The 26,145-nt window shown below is 41.6% G+C and overlaps 1 protein-coding gene across 1 annotated transcript in view; it reads right to left on the minus strand.

The window, feature by feature from the left end:
• LOC112617115 (cilia- and flagella-associated protein 221) overlaps nucleotides 1-26,145 on the minus strand; it is a 110,798-nt gene that overhangs the window by 19,456 nt on the left and 65,197 nt on the right. The window contains exons 14-19 of the mRNA XM_025373834.1: nucleotides 24,449-24,547; nucleotides 13,938-14,043; nucleotides 11,852-11,985; nucleotides 9,686-9,766; nucleotides 8,962-9,069; nucleotides 8,738-8,872 (exon numbers count right to left, since the gene is read on the minus strand). Of these exons, the coding sequence (XP_025229619.1) occupies nucleotides 8,738-8,872; nucleotides 8,962-9,069; nucleotides 9,686-9,766; nucleotides 11,852-11,985; nucleotides 13,938-14,043; nucleotides 24,449-24,547 (663 nt within the window). The remainder of the gene's footprint in view (nucleotides 1-8,737; nucleotides 8,873-8,961; nucleotides 9,070-9,685; nucleotides 9,767-11,851; nucleotides 11,986-13,937; nucleotides 14,044-24,448; nucleotides 24,548-26,145) is intronic.

Here is a 26,145-nt window from a genome sequence, read left to right on the forward strand (position 1 = left end):
ATCATTATACTTTAAGTTCTAGGATACATGTGCATAACCTGCAGGTTTGTTACATATGTATACTTGTGCCATGCTGGTGTGCTGCACCCACCAACTCGTCATTTACATTAGGTATAACTCCCAATGCAATCCCTCCCCACAATAGGCCCTGGTGTGTGATGTTCCCCTTCCCGAGTCCAAGTGATCTCATTGTTCAGTTTCCACCTATGAGTGAGAATATGCAGTGTTTGGTTTTCTGTTCTTGTGATAGTTTGCTGAGAATGAGTTTCCAGCTGCATCCATGTCCCTACAAAGGACACAAACTCATCCTTTTTTATGGCTGCATAGTATTCCATGGTGTATATGTGCCACATTTTCTTAATCCAGTCTGTCACTGATGGACATTTGGGTTGATTCCAAGTCTTTGCTATTGTGAATAGTGCCGCAATAAACATACGTGTGCATGTGTCTTTATAGCAGCATGATTTATAATCCTTTGGGTATATACCCAGTAATGGGATGGCTGGGTCATATGGTACATCTAGTTCTAGATCCTTGAGGAATCGCCATACTGTTTTCCATAATGGTTGAACTAGTTTACAATCCCACCAACAGTGTAAAAGTGTTCCTATTTCTCCACATCCTCTCCAGCACCTGTTGTTTCCTGACTTTTTAATGATCGCCATTCTAACTGGTGTGAGATGGTATCTCATTGTGGTTTTGATTTGCATTTCTCTGATGGCCAGTGATGATGAGCATTAAGCCAGGGATAGGACAGGCATCAGCTAATGCTGTCTGTGGCTCCCACTAGCACTAGCACTCTGTGACTCCAAGTCAGCTTCTCTGGAAAAGAAGCAGGAGAGCAGAGGTATCTTCAAGCCGGCAGCGTTTAAAAAAACATAGTCATTCATAAATGTCACTTTTAAGGCTTAAGAGCTTCATTACATACCATATGGGTTTACTAAACTCACATGAAATCACAGCTTAAAACAGCTTTGAATATTTGTTTCTAATGCTGATGAATTAGGGAGTTATTAAATGAGCAAACTGGTTTAAAAAAGCAAATAAGCTCTGGTTTTGAAAACAAAAAAAGGCTTTTAAAAGCTACTTTAAAGAGATGACAAAAAAGAGGATGACATTTGATGTATCAGGAAATGTCAACATTTAACATTGTTTTGGTAATGTGTTTAATTCAGGAAGGCTCCATTTGGAAGTAGTATCTGGTTTTAAGGGAGATCCTGTTTTTTATTAATTTTCCAGCAGAACTAATGGAGGCACAGAGCAATTATATCAAAATACTAAAATACAGAGCCTTTTACTGTTCTCTCAGAGGCTCGTGCAACAAGAACCCTATTCTTGTTCCAAACAGCAACATAGCACCCCCGCCAGCTGTTTAATTTCAGATGTTTGATGTTTAAGAACCACTACACTGAGATTCTGTTGTTTGTCTGACTTTTTTAAACAAGTTAAAAAACCCCACAAAACCACTTAGCCTATGGAAACTCAATCTCACTGCCAAGAAACAAATGTCCCCCCAAACTTAAATGACATGCAGCTAGACCTGAACGCATTCCAGCATCCAGAGGCAAGGTGGGGGAGGGCCCAGCGGTGGTGAGTCAAGAAGGCTGGAAAGGCGGTAAGCGTTAGTGCAAAGGCTGCCGAGCCACTTGAGGGCCAGGATGAGGGCCTGGGGCAAAGGTAGGGAGAGGGCTCTGGACTGAACTCCTGCATATAAAGGAGTGGGGAGGGCAGGGAGGCAACGATGGCCACTGAGGGGGTCTGAGATGCCCACAGTAATGTGGAAAAAAGCATACACCTTGGTAAGCACTTGTGGTTGAGGTGGGATTTAGGGAGGCAGTGTGATGGGGAGTGGGGCTGGGCCCACCCTATGGGGATAGTGTGAGGGAAAAGGTTTACAACACCAGGGGAGGGGAAATGCCCTGTGTGGCCTTCAGGAGTGTCTTCTACCCTGGTTGACTGAGGACATGTGAAGCTGCCATGTGGCTGGCTCTCTCTGCCTTGGGCCAAGCGTCATGAACGCAGTCTTTTTGGAAATGGCAATGGCACTGTCTCCCGTAGTTGTCATCCTTCAGATCCCCATTGCTACCAGCGTAACTGGTCTGAGTGGTCACCCCATGATGCTTTTAATTTTAATTTTCCTAAACTAACGCATGCATATGGTAGCAACTCACCTCGGCTGCAAGGATTTGTGAGGAAAAGCAGTGGTCTTCTGCTGGCCCTTCCTATTACCAGGCCCACATCCCAAAGGCTGCTTCTTTCCCGTGTTTCTGGCTTTTGTGACTCTAGTGGTCACCACCCTAACTCTAAACATCATGCTTATTCTTCCATTTCTTGATTGTCAACCTCAGGCAGTATCTACTGACTCATTACTATGCAAGACAAGGACTTTGCTTATGTACACAAATGCCCCTTCCAAACTTCTTCTTTCCTGTTTTGAAGGTTGCCTTATTCTGCTGTTGGTCACCATTGTGACTTGAAATGGTACACACATACCCCTATTTCTTGTTCATCATCTTTAGTTGGGTATTTCAACTCCCCTTCAGGTGAAACGAAAACATCATTCTTCTGCTTTCCTGTACCTTATTTTCTTGCTTTCGCAATTTTCCTTTGATATTGTTGAGATCCTTAACATTTGCCTTCCAGAACTACAGCCTCATGCTTTGCTCATAGGCTGTCTCTAAAAGTTGAAAACTAATAAATAGCATTTACTTTCTCTCAACTATGTAAATATGTTTCTCTGCCAGGCCAAGTCGAGGCTTGGATTACAGGTTTGGCTTATTTACTTATTTATATTTTGGCTAAAGGTTCAATATCATGACCTGCGGGCCCCCATTAAAGAAGAGTTCTGATATCACGGCCAAATGTATTATATTTTTAGATTTTCCATCAGCTCTTAAAAATCATGTCAAATTTTAGTTTGGTTTCCTATTTGGAGCACATACTGATATTCAGTTGATTTCCCCCCTTGTAGATTATAATTGCTTCTTCTTTTCTTGATGTGCCTTTATACAATCCTTGAGTGTTCCAGACTCTCAATTTCACTGTTAGTGCTTGGAGCCTACCCTTACCTAGACACCTCTTTCTCAGAGCCCTTTACCCTCCCTCCTCCAGGCTGAATGCCCAGAGATCAGCCCAAGACTTCACTATAATGCTTCACCAGTTGTAACCACTACAGTGTTCCTTTTCTTTCTTTAGGGTCTCCTAATTCTTACTTTTACTGCTGTACTGATATATAGTTGATGTACAATAAATGACACATATTTAAATTACATAGTTTGATATGTTTTAACACTTGTTACACCTGCAAAACCATTGCCGTCATAAACATAATGAACATTTCCATCACCCCCAAGAGTTATTTCATGCCCTTCATCATTCCCCCATCCTCATTTCCTGCCCCTCCACACCTATGCACCCAACCCATCTACAGGCAGCCACCAATCTTTCTGTCTCTGTAGATCACTTTAGATATTCTAGACTTTTATCTAAATTGAACAAAACAGCATGTAATCTTTTTTGTCTGATTTCTTTTACCCAAGATAATTACTTTGAGAATCATCCACATTTTTATATACATAAAGAGCTCATTCATTTCTATTACTGAAGAGTATTCAACTGTATGGTTATGCCACAATTTATTTATCTGTTAACCTGCTAATGGACACTTATTTTCCAGTTTGGGGAGCACATAAATCTGCTATGAATATTCTTGCACAAGTTTAATGCTTCCATTTATCTTGGGTGAATAGCTAGGAATGGAATGGTTGGACATATGGTGGGTGTATGTTAACTACTAACTTTGTAAGAAACTGCCAAACAGTTTTCCAAAGTACTTGTACCATTTTACATTCCCACCAGCAGTTTTTCAAATTGTAGGTGTTCTAACAGACAGAGCTCATTGCCGTTTTAATTTGCGTTGTTAATGATGCATTATTCTGTGCATCTTTTTGTGTGCGTATTTGCCATCTGTATATCTTCTTTGGTGAAGAATCTGTTCAAATCTTTTGCCCATTTAAAAATTGGATTGTTTGCTTGCTTATTATTGAGTTCTGATAATTTTTTAAAAAATTATTTATTGTATTGTGGTAACAACACTTAGCATGAGAACTACCCTTTTAACAAATTTTTAAATGTGCATTATTGGCTCTAAGTGCGATGTTGTACTGCAGATTGTGAGAGCGGATTTATCTTTCTTGACTGCAACTTTATGCTGTTGCCTGGTAACTCCCCATTTTCCCCTCTCTTGGCCTCTGATAACCACCATTCACTCTTTGATTCTGTCAATCTGGCTATTATCAACATCTCATATTTGTCTTTCTGTGACTGGCTTATTTAGCTTAGCATAATGTCCTCAAGGTTTATCAATGCTGTTTTGCGTATTACAGAATTTCCTTCTTTTTTAAAGGCTAAATAGTATTCCACTGTCTGAATATGCCACTTTTTTTATTCCATTCATCTGTTGATAGATTTTTAGATTGTTTTCATATCTTAGCTATTGTGAATAGTGCTGCAATGAACACAGGAGTGTTAGTAACTCTTTGATATTCTGATTTCTTTCTCTCTATTTTTTGAAACAGGGTCTTGTTCTGTCACCCAGGCTGGAGTGCAGTGGCACCATCATGGCTCACTGCAACCTTGACCTCCTGGGCTCGAACGATCCTCTCACCTCAGCCTCCCAAAGAGCTGGGACTACAGGCTTCTGCCATCACGCCTCGCTAATTTTTTTGTAGAAATAGGGTGTTGTTATGTTGCCTAGGCTGGTCTCAAACTCCTGGGCTCAAGTGATCCTCCTGCCTTATCCTCCCAAGTGTTGAGAGTACAGGCATGAACCACCATGCCTAGCCCTGATTTTAATACTTCTGGAAACATATCCAGAAGTGGGATTGTTGGTTCACATTATTATTATTACTGTTATTATTATTATTATTTGAGACAGGGTCTCACTCTGTTGCCCAGGCAGGAGTGCAGTGGTGAAATCACAGTTCACTGCAGGCTTGAACTCCTGGGCTCAAGGGGTCCTCCTGCCTCAGCCTCCCAAGTAGCTAGGACTATAGGCATGTGCCACCACACCCAGCTGATTGCTGGATCATATGGCAGTTCTATATTTAATTTTTTGAGGAATCTCCATACTATTTTCTACAGTGGATGTACCATTTTGGATTTCTACCAACAGTGTGTAAGGATTCCAATTTCTCTACATCTTCCTTAATACTTACTGTGTTTTATTTTTTTGGTAATAGCCTTCTTAACAGATGTTAGGTAATATCTCATTATGGTTTTGATTTTTTTTCTGATGATTAGTGGTGAGCAGTTTTTTCATATAGCTGTTGGCCATTTATAAGTCTTCTTTGGAGAAATGTCTATTCAAGTTTTAACCCACTATTTAAAATGAGTTATTAGTTTTTTTTTGTTTTTTTCTGTTTTTTTTTTTTTTGAGACGGAGTCTTGCTCTGTCACCCAGGCTGGAGTGCAGTGGCGTGATCTCGGCTCACTGCAAGCTCCACCTCCAGGATTCACGCCATTCTCCTGCCTCAGCCTCCTGAGTAGCTGGGACTATAGGCGCCCGCCACCATGCCCAGTTAATTTTGTATTTTTAGTAGAGACGGGGTTTCACCGTGTTAGCCAGAATGGTCTCAATCTCCTAACCTTGTAATCCACCCGCCTTGGCCTCCCAAAGTGCTGGGATTACAGGCATTGAGCCACTGCACCCAGCCAGGGTTTTTTTGTTTTTTTTTTAACTATTGAGTTGTAGAAGTTTCTTATATATTTTGGGTATTAACTCCTTATCAAATATATAGTTTGCTGACTATATTCTGTAGGTGACTTTTTCATTCTGTTGACTGTTTCCTTTGTGAATTTTGACAGTTCTTTATATATTCTGGATATAAGTTCTTATCAGATATGTGATTTCCAAATATTTTCTCCAAGTCTGTGATTTATATTTTCATTTTCTTAACATTAACAGAAATTCTTAATTTGGACAAAGTCCAATTAATCCATTTTTTTTCCATTTATGGATTGTGTTTTTTTGGTGTTTTATCTAAGAAATCTTTGTCTAATTGGACGATCACAAAGATTTTCTGTGTGTTTTCTAGTAGTTTTACAGTTTCAGGTTTTCTATTTAGGTCTATGATCCATGTTGTATTAATTTACGTAGATGATGTGAGATACTAATTGAAATTCTTGTTTTTATTTTTGGTAAATAGATATCCAAATGTTCTAGCACAATTTGTTGAAAGGTTATCTTTTCTCTGATGAATTATCTCTGACCTTTGTCAAAAATCAATTGATGATAATGTATGAATGAATATATTTCTGGATCCTCTATTCTGTTCCATTAATCTGTTTATTTCTCCATTTATTTAGGTTTTCTTTGAATTCTCTCAGTAATGTTTTATAATTTTCAGTGTACTGATCTTATACATGTTTGTCATATTTATCTCTAATTATTTCACATGTTTTGATGCTATTGTTAAATGATATGGCTTTTGAAACTTAAGTTTCATAATGTTTATTGCTAGTATACAGAAATATGATTGATTTTTATATGGTGATTCTACATCCTGCAATCTTGTTAAATTCCCTTATTAGTTTAAGTAGTTTTTTGTAGATTTCATTGTATTTTCTTGATAGACAATCATTTTTTTTTTTTTGTAAATAAAGATTGGTTTATATCTTCTTTTCAAATCTGGCTGCCTTTTATTTATTTTTCTTGTCTTGTTACATTGGCTACACTTACAATCCTGAATAGAATTAGTGAGAGCAGACATCCTTGCCTTGTTCTTGATCTTAGGAGGAAGGCATTCAGTCATTTACTACTCAGTTTGATGTTGGCTCTAGGTTTTAAATAGATGACTATTATTTGGTTGAGAAAGTTCCCTTCTATCCCGCACTTGCTGATAGCGTTCATCAGGAATGGATGTTTGATAATTTTTCTGTTACTATTGAGATGTTTTTCCTTTTTAGAGTGTTACATGTAAACTACAGTGAGTTTTTAATGTTAAATTAATCTTGTATTCCTGATTCAAGCCCCTATTTGGTTATGATACATTATCCATTTTATAAAGCAATTAACTTGATTTATTAAAATTTTGTTAAAAATATTTTCATCTATGTTCATGAAAGATATTGATCTTTTCTTTTTTTTCCTGTAATATCTCTGTCTGGCTTTGGTATCGGAGTAATACTAGCCTCTGAAATGATTTGGGAATTAGTCTCTTCTCTTCCATTTTCTGGAAGAATTTGTGTAGATTTTGTATTATTCCTTCCTTAAATATTTGGCAGAATTCCATAGTGAAGGCATCTGGGCCTGGAAGTTTCTTTGTGGGAAAGTTTTCAACCAAAAATTCAATTTCTTTAACAGATATAAAGCTACTTTGCCGAGCGTGGTGGCTCACGCCTGTAACCCCAGCACTTTGGGAGGCCGAGGCAGGCAGATCACAAGGTCAGGAGATCAAGCCCATCCTGGCCAACATGGTGAAACCCCGTCTCTACTAAAAATACAGAAAATTAGCCGGGCATGGTGGGGGGCACCTGTAGTCCCAGCTACTTGGGAGGCTGAGGCAGGAGAATGGTGTGAACCCGGGAGGAGGTGCTTGCCAAAATTACATCATTGCACTCCAGCCTTGGGGACACAGCGAGACTCATCTCGAAAAAAAAAAGCTATTTTGGCTATTTATCTCCTCTTAAATAAGATTTTACAGTTTGTGCCTTTTAATGAATTTGCACATTTAAGTCATCAAATTTACTGGCATCAAGTTTTTCATAATATTAACTTCTTATCTTTTTAAAATCTGTAGAATATGTAGTGATGTCACCTTTCTCATTCCTGACATTGGTAATTTGTGCCTTTTGCCTTTTTTCCTGATCAGTCAACTTACAGGTTTATCAATTTTATTGATCTTCTCAAAGAACCAGTTTTTCTCTATTGTTTTTCTGCTTTCTATTTCATTTTATTTTCTTTTGAGATGGAGTCTTGCTCTGTTGCCCAGGCTGGAGTGCAGTGGCATGATCTCAACTCACTGCAACTTCCTCCTCCTGGGTTCAAGCAATTCTCCTGCCTCAGCCTCCTGAGTAGCTGGGATTATAGACAGGGGCCACCACGTTTGGCTAATTTCTTTGTACTTTTAGTAGAGACAGGGTTTCGCCATGTTGGCCAGGCTGGTCTCAAACTCCTGACCTCAAGTGATCTGCTGGCTTGGCCTCCTAAAGTGTTGGGATTATAGGCATGAGTCACTGTGCCCGGCCTATTTCATTAATTGTCAATTTGACCTTTATTATTTCTTTTTTCTGCTTAGTTTGGTTTCATCTGCCCTCTTTTTTCTAGTTTCTTAAAGGGGTAGCTTAGGACATTAACTTGAAACTTTTCTTCTTTTCCAATGTAGGTGTGTAGTGCTATAAATTCCCCACAGATTTTTTGTTTGTTTTCATTTTCATTCACTTAAAAATACTTTCTAATTTCTTTTTTAATTTCTTCTTTGGCCTATATTTACATATTATAGATATTTAGAAAAGATCATAAAATTATTCTCATTAAAAATGAAGGAATTGCTAAAAGATGGAATCATTGATATTCTCCAAAAAACAAAGGCTGGCAAACAATTTTAAAGGTCAGATATTGTTTAACACTTGAAATTCCAAAGGGAAAAAATATTCCCAAAGAATGCTCTTTTTCCTGTAGAGTAATTGCTGAAATAAAGGAGCACAGAAAACAAGGCTTCTGCCAGTTGCCACTTACAAAAATATACAGAGGATCATAATCCAGAGACATGGCTAAGGCCTCAGGTGGTTTCATGCTCAAAACTGATGTCTTGCCAGAGAGCTGAGTTGTGGAGTCTTGTTTTGGAAGGGCTATGATGGTGGTGACTTCATCCTAACAAGGACCAAGGGCAGCACGTTAGTTTTGATGCCAGGATAGGAGGGAAAAGATGAGAGAGATTCTGGAAGGTGGGGGTGTGTTACCTCAGCTCCTTGCTTTAGGGCTCGGGCAAGCTTTTGAGGTCTGTAACTTGTTGAAGACTTGTGGACAGAGAATGGCTGATATCTCTTAATTTTGTACAGTTGAGGAACCTGAAGGTGAAAGAAGACTGAAAATCCTTAAAAACCTGTTACCATTTGGTGGGATCTACTTCTCAACAACAGCATTTCCGAGCTTCCTGGTGGTAAAAGTAAGACAAGAACCATGTTGCAGTCATCGGATTGTGGCTATTGTTAGTTTGGACCAGTCTGGACAGACTTTAGTGAAAGTCCTGAGCCCTGCTCTGGGTTTCGGCACACATGAGTGTTCATGATTACTCAACCATACTACATGGCTTAAGTGTAGAAGGACACCACAATATTTTCATTTTCAAAAACAGAAGTGGTCATATGTCTCAAGAAAGGCTGACTAATTTTTTCTCACTTATCTTATATTTTTTCTTGAAGTTTCTAATATATGTAGTTCAGATAGTTTCATATATGCATGATATAGGTATATCCACAGAGTAGAAATCCTGGTTTGCATAAACCACACTATGAGAAAAGAATCTGGTGTACCTCCCATATGTTATCCAATAGCAGCAGAGTGTGCCACACAGTGTAATCTGCCATAAAGCAAAACTATATAAAACACTGCAATTCAAATTCAAGAATATCTTGTTTACTTAATAAGAAACTCAATTAATTAATTCTATGTGACAGGTCTGACCTGCAGATTGAAGAAGGAATAACTCTGCTTGATTTGAACTTCTGAAGACTTAATTGGGACCAGTCCAAGGCCATCAGGAGCCTAAAATGTAAAGGAAAAAAAGAAAAAGAACAGAGAATCACCACTGAGCAAGAGTAGCTATGCTTCTGTTTCCATTACATTTTGAAACATTAATGACCAGTTCTACTCTCAGAGCAACTCCTCCTGCAACCACAGTTGCCATTTGATCTATAAGGCAGGAAGGCAGCCCTGATCACCCCCTCCTCCATGTCTCCTAGTGGATGTGAGTCTCTTTTATTTTCTGCGGTTGTGGAGGCTGCAATGTGTCACTCAGAAACTTCTTCAGGTTTGAAGGACTCAGCCCCCAGCTGCCAGGAGTGTAGGGATAAAAACGTCTCTTGGGGGCAGGGGAGCCCTCTTCAGGGGCTGCCTCATCTGAAGGGCACTGCCTCCATCAGGGTCAAGCGCTCCTCCCAGGCAGCTCACCTCCATGGCGGGTTGAAGCCACGGGAAACATGCTGCGTCCTCTCACCCTGTGCCAGCCTCAGAGTTCTCACAGGCCCACCTAAGGCCTTTGTTGAGGTGGACCCCGGTCCTACTTCTCTCTCCACCCAATCCTGTCCCCTCTGCCTGCCTTCCACAGGTGCGAACCCCCGAAGCACAACCTAATACACTTCCTGCCTACTAGTCTGTCTCAGACACCCCGAGGATCTGGATGGTGCCTGAATATGACGAACACTCAAAAAACAGCATACATCTCCTAATCTAATACGCCATCACTAAACTAATATGATGAAACGTTAATATGCCACAGTGATACCATTTCCCAATTTCTAGATGCTAAATGTAAGAAAAAGGCATCTTAGAGTTGATGAAATACAGTATTTATGAAAGAAATTAATAGATTTTTTTTTTTTATAGACAGGAATGCTGAGCGCTCTATTTTTCAACCATGCTGAGCAGCAGGGAAGTCTTTGTAGCACTAAAAGATCAAATGAAACATGTCAGCTTCAAACTATTCAAAAATAATGAGGGGGGCTCCACTGCACAGTGACGATCTCTTTCCACCCCATCAACCTCTTTACCCCATTAATTATCGAGTGTCAGACATTTATTGTTGCTTGAAAATCACAGGATTTTTATTTCTTAGGAACTAATTATTCTGCTCTTTTAAGTCATACAATTATCAAAAGCAGAAAACGTATGGAATTTCTAAATTCAGTCCCGTAATTCTTGAGTAGATTACCTGCAATGCTTAACAAATATTTTAGAATGTGAATGATGTTTATTCTTTGAAATTAACAAAATATTTTGCACATGCACTTGCAATATTGATTTAAGTATACTTTTTATTACTAACGATGTGAACGCGAGCAACATTTTATTACTGGCTATGTGAATGTGTGCTTCAGTTTCCTCATTTGAAAAATGGTAAACCTATCATGTAGATTTGTTGAAGATTAAATGAGGTGATATACTGGAAGGACTTAAGACACTGCCTGAAGTATAGTAAATACAACATAAGGGTTAACTCTTACTTTTTCAATAATGCACCATTGTGCCCATAAGGGAAGAAGGATGAGCCATTACACCGCCTGCTACCCCAAGAGAGAAAGATACACACACACACACACACACACACACACACACAAGTGCACATGCACACCCCAGAGAGAGAGAGAGAGAAGTGGATTGTGAGTCTGATGGGTTAGATTGTCAGTTTCTGGGACCACATTCCCTTCTTATGAGGTCAGGCCCAGACTTGAGGGCTGCCCTTCCCTGACTTCTACAATGTGCCCAGGCAGCAGAAGGGCCCAGCTGAGCAGAGCCTGCCTCCCTGGGCCAGGTGGGGCCCTCTGGGTTCCTCTCTCTTCCCTTCTGCACTCAGGCCCAGTTCCAGGACAGTTGGGCGGGGGTCAGTGCTCATGCTGCATTTCAGGCTGGGAAGGACCAGCCCAGGTTACCAGGGAGCTCTGTGCAGGTGTATCAGGAGCAAGGCAGATGGCAGGAGATGACTCCTGGTTTTCTACTGGTAATACTCTCCTAGTCTTCCTTTGGAGCCTCTGGGAGGAGGTGAAGGGACTAAGATGGAAGGGCTTGCCTTGTATCTGCCCAACACGATCATGATTATGTCCAGTCCCTGCCACCAAGTCTGACAGCACCTACCAACTCATTAGAGTCCTGGGGCGAGCTGCAGTCTGGGAAAGCGAAGGGCAGCACCTCATTGGGCGACACAGAGAATCGGCTGGTATAATCATCCTGACTGCTCCGCTTCAGGAAGAATTTGAAGAAATTCGCCTCTATGGGTGAAAAAAAACAGCACTTTTAGGGGGTACTAAAGGTATTTTCATGGGAAACCACCACATATATTTGCATATTTTCCATATACCAATTAGTGGGTGTGTGCATGTTTATATATATATATATATATATATTTCCACTTTCAGTGTCCCATTGGTTCCTTACCTCAACCTCCTTTCCGGTTAAAAAATTTTATCTTTATTTCCAGAAAATTATAATTCATAATTAAAATATCTCTGATGAATTAAGGAAAGAAAATGATTAAAGAAGTAAATGAAGACATTTTCTATACATCCCCACAGAATTCACAAGTAAATTTTATAATTTTTCAGAAAAAAGAGTTTCTTTATTAATAAACTTTAACACCAGAGATAAAAAATAATATAGGAGGAAGAAAGAGAATCATTAAAATATTATACAATGTTTTGAAAAACAAAATACACATTTGGGTCTCAGTGGAGTGGCAGATGGGAGTGTGGCTGTGCCTAGGGAGGACAGGGAAGCCTGAGCCAGGCTCAGAGGCTCAGGCCGGGAAGGGAGGAACAGTCTGGAAAGATCCGGGCCTGCTTGTGGGCTGGCATACAAACTGTGGATTGGGAATATATGTATTGGGAGAATATGGTGATATGGTGTTAGGGCTCCCAGAAGCTACTGAGAGTGGGCCTCCAACAGTCCCAGCCAAGCTGGGCATCAGAGGATTGGAATTTCTTTCTTTTTTTGTTTTTTTTAGAGACAGGGTCTTGCTCTATCACCTGGGCTTGAGTGCAGTGGTGCGATCACAGCTTACTATAACCTTGAGCTCCTGGGCTTAGCTTATCCTCCCACCTCAGCTTCCTGAGTAGCTGGGACTACAGGCATATGCCACCAGTCCTGGATAATTTTTAATTATGCAGGGGTCTCAGTATGTTGCCCAGGCTTGTCTTGAACTCCTGGGCTCAAGTGATCCTCCCACCTTAGACTCTCAAAGAGTTGGGATTACAGGCATGAGCTACAGTGGCCACGGTGGCCAGGATGGAAATTTCCTTAAGGAAATACAATACAAGATTAAAAGGCTTAATGTGCAAATGGTAGGTTGAGAAAATACCAAATTCGGCCAGTCAATCAGCAAGTATAAATGATGACCACCCTAGTCTCTGGAGACAAGAGGAAGCAGAGGGCACAAAACAGGAGGTCGAGCCACAGCCACACTTCACAGACATTACAACTTGGTTTGGGATTGGGTGACCTTGTTCATTACCAAGTGGCTAGGAATTTCATCCAAACCTGGCATGGAGATCCACTTTATATCATGAGATAGGCTGAATAATGGCACTTAGAGGTGTCCACATCCTATTCCCAGGGGCCTGTGAATGTGTTATCTTCCATGGTAAAAGGCACTCTGCAGATGGGGCTATGTGATGGGGATTATTCTGCACTAGACAGGTAGGCCTTACGTAATCAGAGTCTCCATAGGAAGGAAACGGGGGAATCAGACTCACACAAGGAGATGCGAGGACAGAAGCAAGAGGTTAGGGTCATGTGGGGAAGGGGCCATGAGCCAAGGAATACAGGTGGACTCCAGGAGCTGGAAAAGGCAAGGACTTGCAAGCCCCCGGGCGGACTGCAGCCCTATCAACACCTTGGTTTTAGACTTCTGACCTCCAGAACTGTGAGATGATAAATTTGCCTTGTTTTAAGCCATTAAGTTTAAAAGGCTTAATGTGTAAGTGCTGGGTTGAGAAAATACCAGATTCAGCCAGTCAATCAGCAAGTATAAACGATGACTACCCTAGTCTCTGGTGACAAGAGGAAGCAGAGGGCACAAGCGATTTGTTACAGCAGGGATAGGAAACTAATATGTGTGACTGGTGAAAATTTTTTATTTGCATAGGGCTAACTTCATTCCAAGGAAAGTTCACGCTCAGAGGCATGATCAGTCTTGGCATCTCTGTGCTTTGCAGCCATACTTCACCTTGTGCCATCGATTGTTTTGCTTGGCCGATCTTTCTCAGTACACTCTCTTTGTCCATTTCACGAACAGCACTCAGCATATTGAATAATCGTCCCTGAATCATGACCTGAAATTGGAGTGGATCATGATTTCAAATTATTAATCAACACATGCTCATTTTGGCATTCAACCTAATTCACTTTCCCCAATCACACTAAGAGCTGAGGCTGCCACTGTAAGTCAGAGTTCACAGGGAGTGAGTGTGGCATGTTACTCTCCCTAGACTGCGGTCACAGAGACTTCAAAGTCTGGGCAATACTGAATTGCCTGAATACAAAAAAGACCAAGTTGTCATCTGGCCTTGTCTCACCCAATTTATGAGCCTTGATTTTCTCATATTTCCAGTGTGGAAAGAATGACTAGTTCTTTGTTGTTTCTTCTGGATATATCTGAATAGTAATGCTAGCACTGTGCTATTTTCAGAGTTGGAGGACAAATGGCACAGGTGATTCTGCAGCAATAGCACTGTGGGTTACGGGCAATGGTAACTGCATACCAATGAGCTTTGCCTTCAGAGCAGATGCTACTGCAGGTGAGCCCAGAGCTGTGGTTGAGGGGATTGTTCATTCTATAATTTACATCACTTTCCATTCTGTAAGCAGCTCTTTTTGTTTTGTTTTGTTTTGTTTTTTTAAATATATACTGTAAGTTCTGGGATACATGTGCAGAACATGCAGGTTTGTTACATAAATATACACGGCCATGGTATTTTGCTACACCCATCAACCCGCCATCTATACTAGGTATTTCTCCTAATGATATCCTGCCCCTAGTCCCCCACCCTCCAACAGGTCCTGGTGTGTGATATTCCCCCTCCCTGTGTCCATGTGTTCTCATTGTTCAACTCCCACTTATGAGGGAGAACATGTGGTGTTCGGTTTTCTGTTCTTGTGATAGTTTGCTGAGAATGATGATTTCCAGCTTCATCCATGTCCCTGCAAAGGTCATGAACTCATCCTTTTTTATGACTGCATAGTATTCCATGGTGTATATGTGCCACATTTTCTTTATCCAGTCTGTCACTGATGGACATTTGGGTTGGTTCCAAGTCATTGCTATTGTGAACAGTGCTGCAATAAACTTACATGTGCATGTGTCTTTATAGTAGAATGATTTATAATCCTTTGGGTATATACCCAGTAATGGGATTGCTGAGTCAAATGGTATTTCTGGTTCTAGATCCCTGAGGAATCGCCACACTGTCTTCCACAATGGTTGAACTAATTTACACTCCCACCAGCAGTGTAAAAGGATTCCTATTTCTCCACATCCTCTCCAGCATCTGTTGTTTCCTGACTTTTTAATGACCACCATTCTAACTGGCGTGAGATGGTATCTCACTGTGGTTTTGATTTGCATTTCCCTAATGACCACTGATGATGAGCTGTTTTTCATGTTTGTTGGCCACATAAATGTCTTCTTTTGAGAAGTGTCCGTTCATATACTTCACCCATTTTGTGATGGAGTTGTTTGTTTTGTTCTTATAAATTTGTTTGAGTTCCTTGTAGATTCTGGATATTAACCTTTTGTGAGATGGATAGATTGCAAAAATCTTCTCCCATTCTGTAGGTTGCCTGTTCACTCCGATGATAGTTTCTTTTGCTGTGCAGAAGCTCTTTAGTTTAACTAGATCCCATTTGTCAATTTTGTCTTTTGTTGCCATTGCTTTTGGTGTTTTAGTCATGAAGTCTTTGCCCATGCCTAGGTCCTGAATGGTACTGCCTGGGTTTTCCTCTAGGGTTTTTGTGGTTCTAGGTCTTATGTTTAAGTCTTTAATCCATCTTGAATTAATTTTTGTATAAGGTGTTAAGGACGGGGTCCAGTTTCAGTTTTCTGCATATGGCTAGCCAGTTTTCCCAACACCATTTATTAAACAGAGAATCCTTTCCCCATTGCTTGTTTTTGTCAGGTTTGTCAAAGATCAGATGGTGGTAGATGTGTGGCATAATTTCTGAGGACTCTGTTCTGTTCCATTGGTTTATATATGTGTTTTGGTATCAGTACCACGCTATTTTGGTTACTGTAGCCTTGTAGTATAGTTTGAAGTCAGGTAGTGTGATGCCTCCAGCTTTGTTCTTTTTGCTTAGGATTGTCTTGGCTATACAGGCTCTTTTTTGGTTCCATATGAAATTTAAAGTAGTTTTTTTCTAATTCTGGGAAGAAAGTCAATGGTAGCTTGATGGAAATAACACTGAATCTATAAATTACTTTGGGCAGTATGGCCATTTTCACAATATTGACTTTTCCTATCCATGAGCATGGAATGTTTTTCCATTTGTTTGTGTCCTCTCTTATTTCCTTGAACAGCGGTTTGTAGTTCTCCTTGAAGAGGTCCTTCACATCCCTTGTAAGTCATATTCCTAGGTATTTTATTCTCTTTGTAGCAATTGTGAATGGGAGTTCACTCGTGATTTGGTTCTCTGTTTGTCTATTATTGGTGTATAGGAATGCTTGTGATTTTTGCACATTGATTTTGTATCCTGAGACTTTGCTGAAGTTGCTTATCAGCTTAAGAAGATTTGGGGCTGAGACAATGGGGTTTTCTAAATATAAAGTCATGTCATCTGCAAAGAGACAATTTGACTTCCTCTCTTCCTATTTGAATACCCTTTACTTCTTTCTCTTGCATGATTGCCCTGGCCAGAACTTCCAATGCTATGTAGAATAGGAGTGGTGAGAGAGGGCATCCTTCTCTTGTGCCGGTTTTCAAAGAGAATGCTTCCAGGTTTTGCCCGTTCCGTATGATATTGGCTGTGGGTTTGTGTTGGGAGCAAGTCCCCCAAAATCTGGCCATAAACTAGCCCCAAAACTGGCCATAAACAAAATCTCTGCAGCACTGTGACATGTTCATAATGGCCATGATGCCCAAGCTTGAAGGTTGTGGGTTTACGGGAATGAGGGCAAGGAACACCTGGCCTGCCCAGAGTGGAAAACCGCTTAAAGGCATTCTTAAGCCACAAACAACAGCATGAGCGATTTATGCCTTAAGGGTATGTTCCTGCTGCAGTTAACTAGCCCAATCTATTCCTTTAATTTGGCCCATCCCTTCATTTCCCATAAGGGATACTTTTAGTTAATTTAATATCTATAGAGACAATGCTAATGACTGGTTTGCTGTTAATAAATATGTGGGTAAATCTCTGTTCGGGGCTCTCAGCTCTGAAGGCTGTGAGACCACTGATTTCCCACTTCACACCTCTATATTTCTGTGTGTGTGTCTTTAATTCCTCTAGTGCCGCTGGGTTAGAGTCTCCCTGACTGAGCTGGTCTTGGCAGGTTTGTCATAAATAGCTCTTATTATTTTGAGATATGTTCCATCAATACCTAGTTTATTGAGAGTTTTTAGCATGAAGGGGTGTTGAATTTTATCAAAGGCCTTTTCTGCATCTATTAAGATAATCATGTGGTTTTTGTCATTGGTTCTGTTTATGTGATGGATTATGTTTATTGACTTGAGTATGTTGAACCAGCCTTGCATCCCAGGGATGAAGCTGACTTGATCGTGATGGATAAACTTTTTGATGTGCTCCTTGATTCGGCTTGCCAGTATTTTATTGAGAATTTTTGAATCAATATTCATTAGGGATATTGGCCTGAAATTTTCTTTTTTTGTTGTGTCTCTGTCAGGTTTTGGGTATCAGGATGATGCTGTCCTTATAAAATGAGTTAGGGAGGATTCCTTCTTTTTCTATGATTTGGAATAGCTTCAGAAGGAATGGTACCAGCTCCTCTGTGTAACTCTGGTAAAGTGTGACTGTGAATCTGTCTGGTCCTGGGCTTTTTTTGGTTGGTAGGCTATTACTGTCTTGATTTCAGAACTTGTTATTGGTCTATTCAGGGATTCGGCTTCCTCCAGATTTAGTCTTGGGAGGGTGTATGTGTCCAGGAATTTATCCATTTCTTCTAGATTCTCTAGTTTATTTGAATAGGGTTGTTTATAGTATTTTCCGATGGTAGTTTGTATTTCTGTGGGATCAGTGGTAATATCCCCTTTATCATTTTTATTGTGTCTATTTGATTCTTCTCTCTTGTCTTCTTTATTACTTTGGCTAGCAGTCTATCTATTTTGTTAACCTTTTCAAAACACCAGTTTCTGGATTCATTGATTTTTTTGAAGGGTTTTTTGTGTCTCTATCTCCTTCAGTTCTGCTCTGATCTTAGTTGTTTGTTTGTCTTCTGCTAGCTTCTCTAGTTCTTCTAATTGTGATGTTAGGGTGTCGATTTCAGTTTTTTCCTGCTTTCTCCTGTGGGCATTTAGTGCTATAAATTTCTCTCTAAACACCACTTCAGTTGTGTCCCAGAGATTTTGGTATGTTGTGTCTTTGTTCTCTTTGGTTTCAAATAACTTATTTATTTCTGCCTTAATTTCGTTATTTACCTAGTAGTCATTCAGGAGTAGGTTGTTCAGTTTCCATGTAGTTGTGCAGTTTTCAGTGAGTTTCTTAATCCTGAGTTCTAATTTGATTGCACTGTGGTCTGAGAGACTATCATGATTTCCACTCTTTTGCATTTGCTGAGGAGTGTTTTATTCCCAATTATGTGGCCAATTTTAGAATAAGTGCGATGTAGTGCTGAGAAGAACGTGTATTCTGTTGATTTGGGGTGGAGAGTTCTGTAGATGTTTATTAGGTCCACATGGTCCAGAGCTGAGATCAAGTCCTGAATATCCTTGCTAATTTTCTGTCCCGTTGATCTTTCTAATATTGAAAGTGGGGCGTTAAAGTCTCCCACTATTATTGTGTGGGAGTCTGAGTCACTTTGTAGGTCTCTGAGAATATGAATCTGGGTGCTCCTGTATTGAGTGCATATATATTTAAGACAGTTAACTCTTCTTGTTGTGTTGATCGCTTTACCATGCCCTTCTTTGTCTTTTTTGATCTTTGTTGGTTTAAAGTCTGTTTTATCAGAGCCTAGGATTGCAACCCTTGCCGGTTTTTTTTTTTTTTTATGACAGAGTTTCACTCTTCTTGCCCAGGCTGGAGTGCGATGGCATGATCTCGGCTCACCACAATCTCTGCCTCCCGGGTTCAAGCGATTTTCTTGCCTCAGCCTCCTGAGTAGCTGGGATTACAGGCATGCACAAGCACACCCAGCTAATTTTTGAGTTTTTAAGAGATGGGGTTTCTTCATGCTGGTCAGGCTGGTCTCGAACTCCCGACCTCAGGTAATCCACCTGCCTTGACCTCCCAATGTGCTGGGATTACAGGCATGAGCCACCGTGCCACCATGCCCAGCCAACCCCTGCTTTTTTTTTTTTTTTTTTACTTTCTATTTGCTTCGTAAATATTCCTCCATCCCTTTATTTTGAGCCTATGTGTGTCATTGCATGTGAGATGGGTCTCCTGAATACAGCACACTGATGGATCTTGACTCTCTATCCAATTTGCCAGTCTGTATCTTTTGATTGGGGCACTTAGCCCATTTAGATTTAAGGTTAATATTGTTATGTATGAATTGGATCTTGTCATTATGATGCTAGCTGGTTGTTTTGCCCATTAATTGATGCAGTTTCTTCATAGTGTTGATGGTCTTTACAATTTGGTATGTTTTTGCAGTGGCTGTTACCAGTTTTTCCTTTCCAAATTTAGTGCTTCCTTCAGGAGCTCTTGTAAGGCTGGCCTGGTGGTGACAAAATCTCTCAGCATTTGTTGTCTGTAAAGGATTTTATTTCTCCTTCACTTATGAAGCTTAGTTTGGCTGGATATGAAATTGTGGGTTAAAAATGCTTTTCTTTTAGAATGTTGAATATTGGCCCCCACTCTCTTCTGTCTTGTAGGGTTTCTGCCGAGAGATCCACTGTTAGACTGATAGGCTTCCCTTTGTGGGTAACCTGACCTTTCTCTCTGGCTGCCCTTAACATTTTTTCCTTCATTTCAACCTTGGTGAATCTGATGATTATGTGTCTTGGGGTTGCTTTTCTCGAGGAGTATCTTTGTGGTGTTCTCTGTATTTCCTGAATTTGAATATTGGCCTGTCTTGCTAGGTTGGGGAAATTCTCCTGGATAATATCCTGAAAAGTGTTTTCCAACTTGGTTCCATTCTCCCTGTCACTTTCAGGTACACCAATCAAACATAGGTTTACTCTTTTCATGTAGTCCCACATTTCTTGGGGGCTTTGTTCATTCCTTTTCATTCTTTCTCTGTAATCTTGTCTTCACGTGTTATTTTATTAAGTTGATCTTCAATCTCTGATATCCTTTCTTCTGTTTGATTGATTCAGCTCTTGATGCTTGTGTATGCTTCACGAAGTTCTCGTGCCATGTTTTTCAGCTCTATTAGGTTATTTATGTTCTTTTCTAAACTGGTTATTCTAATTAGCAATTCCTCTAACCTTTTTTCAAGGTTATTAAGCTTTCTTTCATTGGGTTGGTACATGCTCCTTTAGCTTGGAGGAGTTTGTTATTACCCACCTTCTAGGCCTAATTCTGTCAATTTGTCAAACTCATTCTCCACCCTGTTTTGTTCCCTTGCTGTCGAGGAGTTGTGATCCTTTGGAGAAGAGGCATTCTGGTTTTTGGAATTTTCAGCCTTGTTGCACTGGTTTTTCCTCATTTTCGTGGATTTATCTATCTTTGGTCTTGTATGCTGGTGACCTTCGGGTGGGGTTATTGTTTGGACATCCTTTTTGTTGATGTTGATGCTATTCCTTTCTGTTCGTTAGTTTTCCTTCTAACAGTCAGGCCCCTCTGCTGCAGGTCTGCTGGAATTTGCTGCAGGTCCACTCCAGACCCTGTTTGCCTGGGTATCACCAGAAGAGGCTGCAGAACAGCAAAGATTGCTGCCTGTTCCTTCCTCTGGAAGCTTCATCCCAGAGGGGCACCCGCCAGATGCCAGCTGGAGCTCTCCCGTATGAGGTGTCTGTCAACCCCTGCTGGGAGATGTCTCCCAGTCAGGAGGCACAGGGGTCAGGGACCCACTTGAGGAGGCAGTCTGTCCCTTAGTAGAGCTTGAGCACTGTGCTGGGAGATTTGCTGCTCTCTTCAGAGCCAGCAGGCAGGAATGTTTAAGTCCGCTGAAGCTGCACCAAAGCCACCTCTTTCCCCAGGTGCTCTGTCCCAGGGAAATGGGAGTTTTATCTATAAGCCCCTGACTGGGGCTGCTGCCTTTCTTTCAAAGATGCCCTGCCCAGAGAGGAGGAATCTAGAGAGGCAGTATGGCTACTGTGGTTTTGCCGAGCTACAGTGGGCTCCGCCCACTTTGAACTTCCTGGCACCTTTGTTTACACTGTGAGGGGAAAACCACCTACTCAAGCCTCAGTAATTGCAGAGGCCCCTCCCCCCACCAAACTCGAGAATCCCAGGTCGACTTCAGACTGCTGTGCTGGCAGCGAGAATTTCAAGCCAGTGGATTAGCTTGCTGGGCTCCATGGGGGTGGGATTCCCTGAGCTAGACCACTTGGCTCCCTGGCTTCAGCCCCGTTTCCGGTGGAGTGAACGGTTCTGTCTCACTGGCGTTCCAGGCGCCACTGGGGTATGAAAAAAAACTCCTGCAGCTGGATCAGTGTCTGCCCAAACGGCGCCTAGTTTTGTGCTCGAAACCCAGGGCTCTGGTGGTGTAGGCACCCGAGAGAATCTCCTGGTCTGTGGGTTGCGAAGACCATGGGAAAAGTGCAGTATCTGGACTGGAGTGCACCGTTCCTCATGGCACAGTCCCTCATGGCTTCCCTTGGCTAGAGGAAGGAGTTCCCCAATGCCTTGCATTTCCTGGGTGAGGTGATGCCCCACCCTGCTTCAGCTTGCCCTCCATGGGCTGCACCTACTGTCTAAACAGTCCCAATGAGATGGGCCGGGTACCTCAGTTGGAAATGCAGAAATCACCTGTCTTCTGCATTGGTCTCACTGGGAACTGCAGATAGGAGCTGTTCCTATTTGGCCATATTGCCAGCCAAAATGGTTCTTTTATTTAACAAATATTATAAAGTGGATACTCAGTGCCCTGTCCTGTGCAAGGCACTGGAGATACAGTGAGGAGCCAATAAATGTACTACCCACAAGGAGCTGATATTCCAAGTGTGTGTAGGAGGCAAAGTGGGATGACAATAAATACTAAGAGAAAAAAACAAGATAAATACCCTGGAGAAAATAAGAAGGTAATGTCTGAAGCCATGACTGGAGGGGCTGGAGGGGGGATGCCTGCCCACTTATGCAAGGATAATGAGGGAAGGCCTCTGCAGAGGTGAGATTTGATGCAAGGCTTGAATGGTGAGAGGACAACAATGGAAAGATGTTGGCAAGAGAGTTCTGAGCAGAGGAGACGGCCAGTGTAGAGGTCCTGATGCCGGAACAAAGGAGACATGTTTAAAGGACAGAGAAATCCAATGTGACCTGGTAGCCTTGATAAAAATTGTGTATTTTATTTCAACTGTTATAGAACATCTTTGGAGGGTTTCAGCAGGGGAGAGACACTGTCATCTTTTAGCTTTGCAGACACAACTCTGGCTGCCATGTGGCACTGGATGTAGGGGAACCTGTGGCCATGGTCCAGGCGAGAGATGCTGGGAGCCTGGTCTGTGGCTGTAGTTGAGGAAATGAGGCAAGGCATCAGGCTGCAGACACATTGGCACACAGAACTGACAGGGCTTGCGGTGGCATTTGAGGAATAGCCTGAGCCATCACTCAGAACAAAGCCCATCATTGCTGATACCCTTTTTCAGGCTGGAGAGCTTGATGCAGAAGGACCAAGGTGGTCCCATTAGCAACACACCAGCCTGGTCAGTCTCTTGCTGTTGTTTTCCTATTGTTAATGGCTGTGCTTTCTTCCCTGGGAGCGCAGCTTTGTGCTGCCTCTTCTTACCACTGTGTTCCCTGCCCTGAGCATGTTGTGGTGGCCTCTGCTTGCACATATGCAGAGACCACCCAGGGAAAGCCTCACCAGGGACACAGGCTCTTGGGCCTTGGAGGCTAGTAAATAGGTGAGGGTCATGGGGCCTTGGAGGCTTGTGAGTAGGTCCCCAAGGCAGTGAGCTCTGCCTCCCTCTACCCAGACTGTCACCAGTCCAAGCTGAGAAGACTGCCTGAAAGACAAGCTGTAGCAAACATTTGAAGTCCCTTATACATATTCATTCATTTGATCCTCACAACAACCCTTTGAGACAGGTCTCATTATTCTCCTCAGTGTTCAGGTGAGGAAACTAAGGCACAGTGGTTATGTAACTTGTCCAGGATCAGAAGGTGCAAGGAAGCAGCACCAGGAGTTAGTGCAGGCAGTCTGCTCCATAGCCTGGGCTTTATCCACTGCTCTGTCTGGCTTCAAGTGTGGCCCTGCCCACCAGGGAAGCCACACACAAGTGACAGAGATGAGAGATTTACAGCAGCACAAGAAGCACACAGCACTGAGGAGACCCCTAAATATTAAAGTGGACAAGGACAGCCTCTTGTAGGAAAAGTGGACTCAGCCTGGCCCAAAGGACAGATGCAGTCCCGTGGAGCAGAGCTGGGGAGGCACTACAGTCAGAACTGAGAGCAGATTCACAGGGTGGTAGCAGGGAATGAGTACTGTGTGTGGCAGACCAGACTGGGACAATGAGAGGACAGCGGCTGCTAGAGGGGTGTGGCTGTGGGCAGACGAGGGTCACATGATACTCTTTACTAGCATGTGAGGCTCAGAAGTCTTCGTTTTATCCTGATAACAGGAAGCCACTGGAGGACCAGCATGAGGGTTAGGAAGCCACAGAAGGGAGATGAAACCTCTGAAAGGCACATATTAAGCCTGGATGCTAGAGGCACGATCCCTCAGACATTCTCTATTGTTCTCCCTAGAAGTAACTAATCAATATCCCATTGTTACTCATAATAGCCAAAAGGTGAAAACAACTGAAACTTTCATCAACTGATGAATGGATAAAGAAAATGTGGTCTATTCATACAATGGAATATTATTCAGCCATAGAAAGAATGAAGTATTGATACATGCTAAAACATGTACAAGCCTAGGAAATAAGTTATATGAAAGAAGCAGTTACCAAAAGCCATGTATTCAATGTTTAAAGTTATGGATACGGTAATTATCTTGATTTGATCCTTATACAATGTATACATGCATTGAAACATTACACTGTGTCCCATATATATGTACAATTATTAGTGTCAATTATAAATTTGTAAGGTGATTTTTTTAAAAGGCTGCATATTGTATGATTCCATTTATACGACATGTCCAGGAAAGGCAAATCCGTAGAGACAGAAAGTAGATTACTGGTTGCCAGGGGCTGTGGGGAGCAGGGAGTGAAGAGTGACTGAAAATGGGCACAAAGTTTCCTTTTGAGGTGATAAAAATGTTCTAAAATTAGATAGGGGTGATGGCTGCCCAGCTCTATAAATATACTAAAAATGACTAACTTATACATTTTACAAGGGTGAATTTTACGGTATGTAAATTGTATCTCAATAAAGATGTTATCAAACCATGATTGCTTGATTTCCTTATGCTGATGAAGAAACAAATCAACATTTCCAGCTGATGCTGAGACTTACCTTGCGTGCTACTTGTTGAAACCGTTTTTGTGCCCTGGACCTGCTGAGCCAAGTGTTATTAATGAGTGGATCAAAAGTAGGATGAAATTCCTTGATTTTCTGTGAATATAAAATACAAGCACATCTTACATTTAACTTTTAACTCCTGTCATAAACATTTAATAGAAACATTTTAGAGTTTGATCCCAAATCAAGTTGTTATTTTTTGTATTGCTTAGTGAGCATTTATTTATTAAGCACTTTCAGTGTACACACCATTACAAGGAATACTTCTTGAGTTGGGGGCCAAAAGTGGAAGACAAGATTAGCGTTTTAAGAAACTTACAGTCTAGTTGGGAACGCTCAAGCAAACACACGTGACTTTGAGGAAGAATAAAGTCACCAGTCCCATGTGGTGGTGCTGACAGTGCATCCAGAATTGAAAGGTGTGGGCTGTGAGATCCCCTGGCTGGGAAGAAGGACTACTTTACCCAGCCCTGCATGTCCAGTGCTGACACATGTATTGTCCCACATGTGCCTGCATGTCCTGGCACCGGTGTGTCTAAGTTAGTAAATGAATAAGGAGGAAAGAGTGCCTGAGGGTATAGTGAGGCTGGCCAGAGCCTGAGGCACTGTAGATTCTTGAATAAGGAAATGATATAAAAAGAGACGTCAGAAGGGAATCAGTCTTACTTTGGCATATGCCATGAGCTGCAGAGGAGAGGGAAGATGATCAGTTATACAGACATAAAAGTGAATTGGATTAGTCATGGGGGACACCCAAAGGTTGGACCTCTGGTAGGGCCCATGGAAGAGCTACTGGCAAGACTTTGTGGCCAGAATAAATCTAGTGACGAGGAGGATAGGGAGAAATGAGGTAAAAATAATTCAGATATGGCAAAACCAGCAAAGAAAAGTGAGAATGATGGAGGTGGGAGATTAGAATTTTATCCTTGTTAAAATTAGAAGTTAGACTTTTAACCAGTGATATGGTTTGGCTGTGTCCCCACCCAAATCTCATCTTGAATTGTAGTTCTCATAATCCCCATTGTTGTGGGAGGGGCCAGGTAGAGATAATTGAATCATGGGGGCAGTTTTCCCCATCCTGTTCTCATGATAGTGAGTTAGTTCTCAAGAGATCTGATGGTTTCTGTAAGGGGCTTCTCCCTTTGCTTGGTTCTCATTCATCTCACTCCTGCAGCCATGTGAAGGATGTGTTTGTGTCCCCTTCTGCTATGATTGTAAGTTTCCTGAGGCCTCCCCAGCCATGTGGAACTGTGAGTCAATTAAATCTCTTTCCTTTACAATTTACCCAACCTCAGGTATTTCTTCAGAGCAGAGTGAAAACGAATTAACACAGTAAATTGGTACCAGGAGTGGTGTGCTACTACAAAGATACTTGAAAATGTGGAAGCAACTTTGGAACCGGGTAACAGGCAGAGATTGGAACAGTTTGCAGGGCTCAGAAGAAGAAGGAAAATGTGAGAGAATTTGGAACTTCCTAGAGACTTGTTGAATGGCTTTGACCAAAATGCTGATAGTAATATGGACAATGAAGTCCAGGCCGAGGTGGTGTCAGGTGGAGATGAGGAACTCATTGGGAACTGGAATGAAGATGACTCTTGCTTTGTCTTAGCAAAGAGACTGGGGGCATTTTGCCCTAGAGATCCGTGGAACTTTGAACTTGAGAGAGATGATTTAGGGTATCTGGCAGAAGT

The sequence above is a fragment of the Theropithecus gelada genome, unplaced genomic scaffold (assembly GCF_003255815.1).
Source record: "Theropithecus gelada isolate Dixy unplaced genomic scaffold, Tgel_1.0 HiC_scaffold_15883, whole genome shotgun sequence".
NCBI lineage: Eukaryota > Metazoa > Chordata > Mammalia > Primates > Cercopithecidae > Theropithecus > Theropithecus gelada.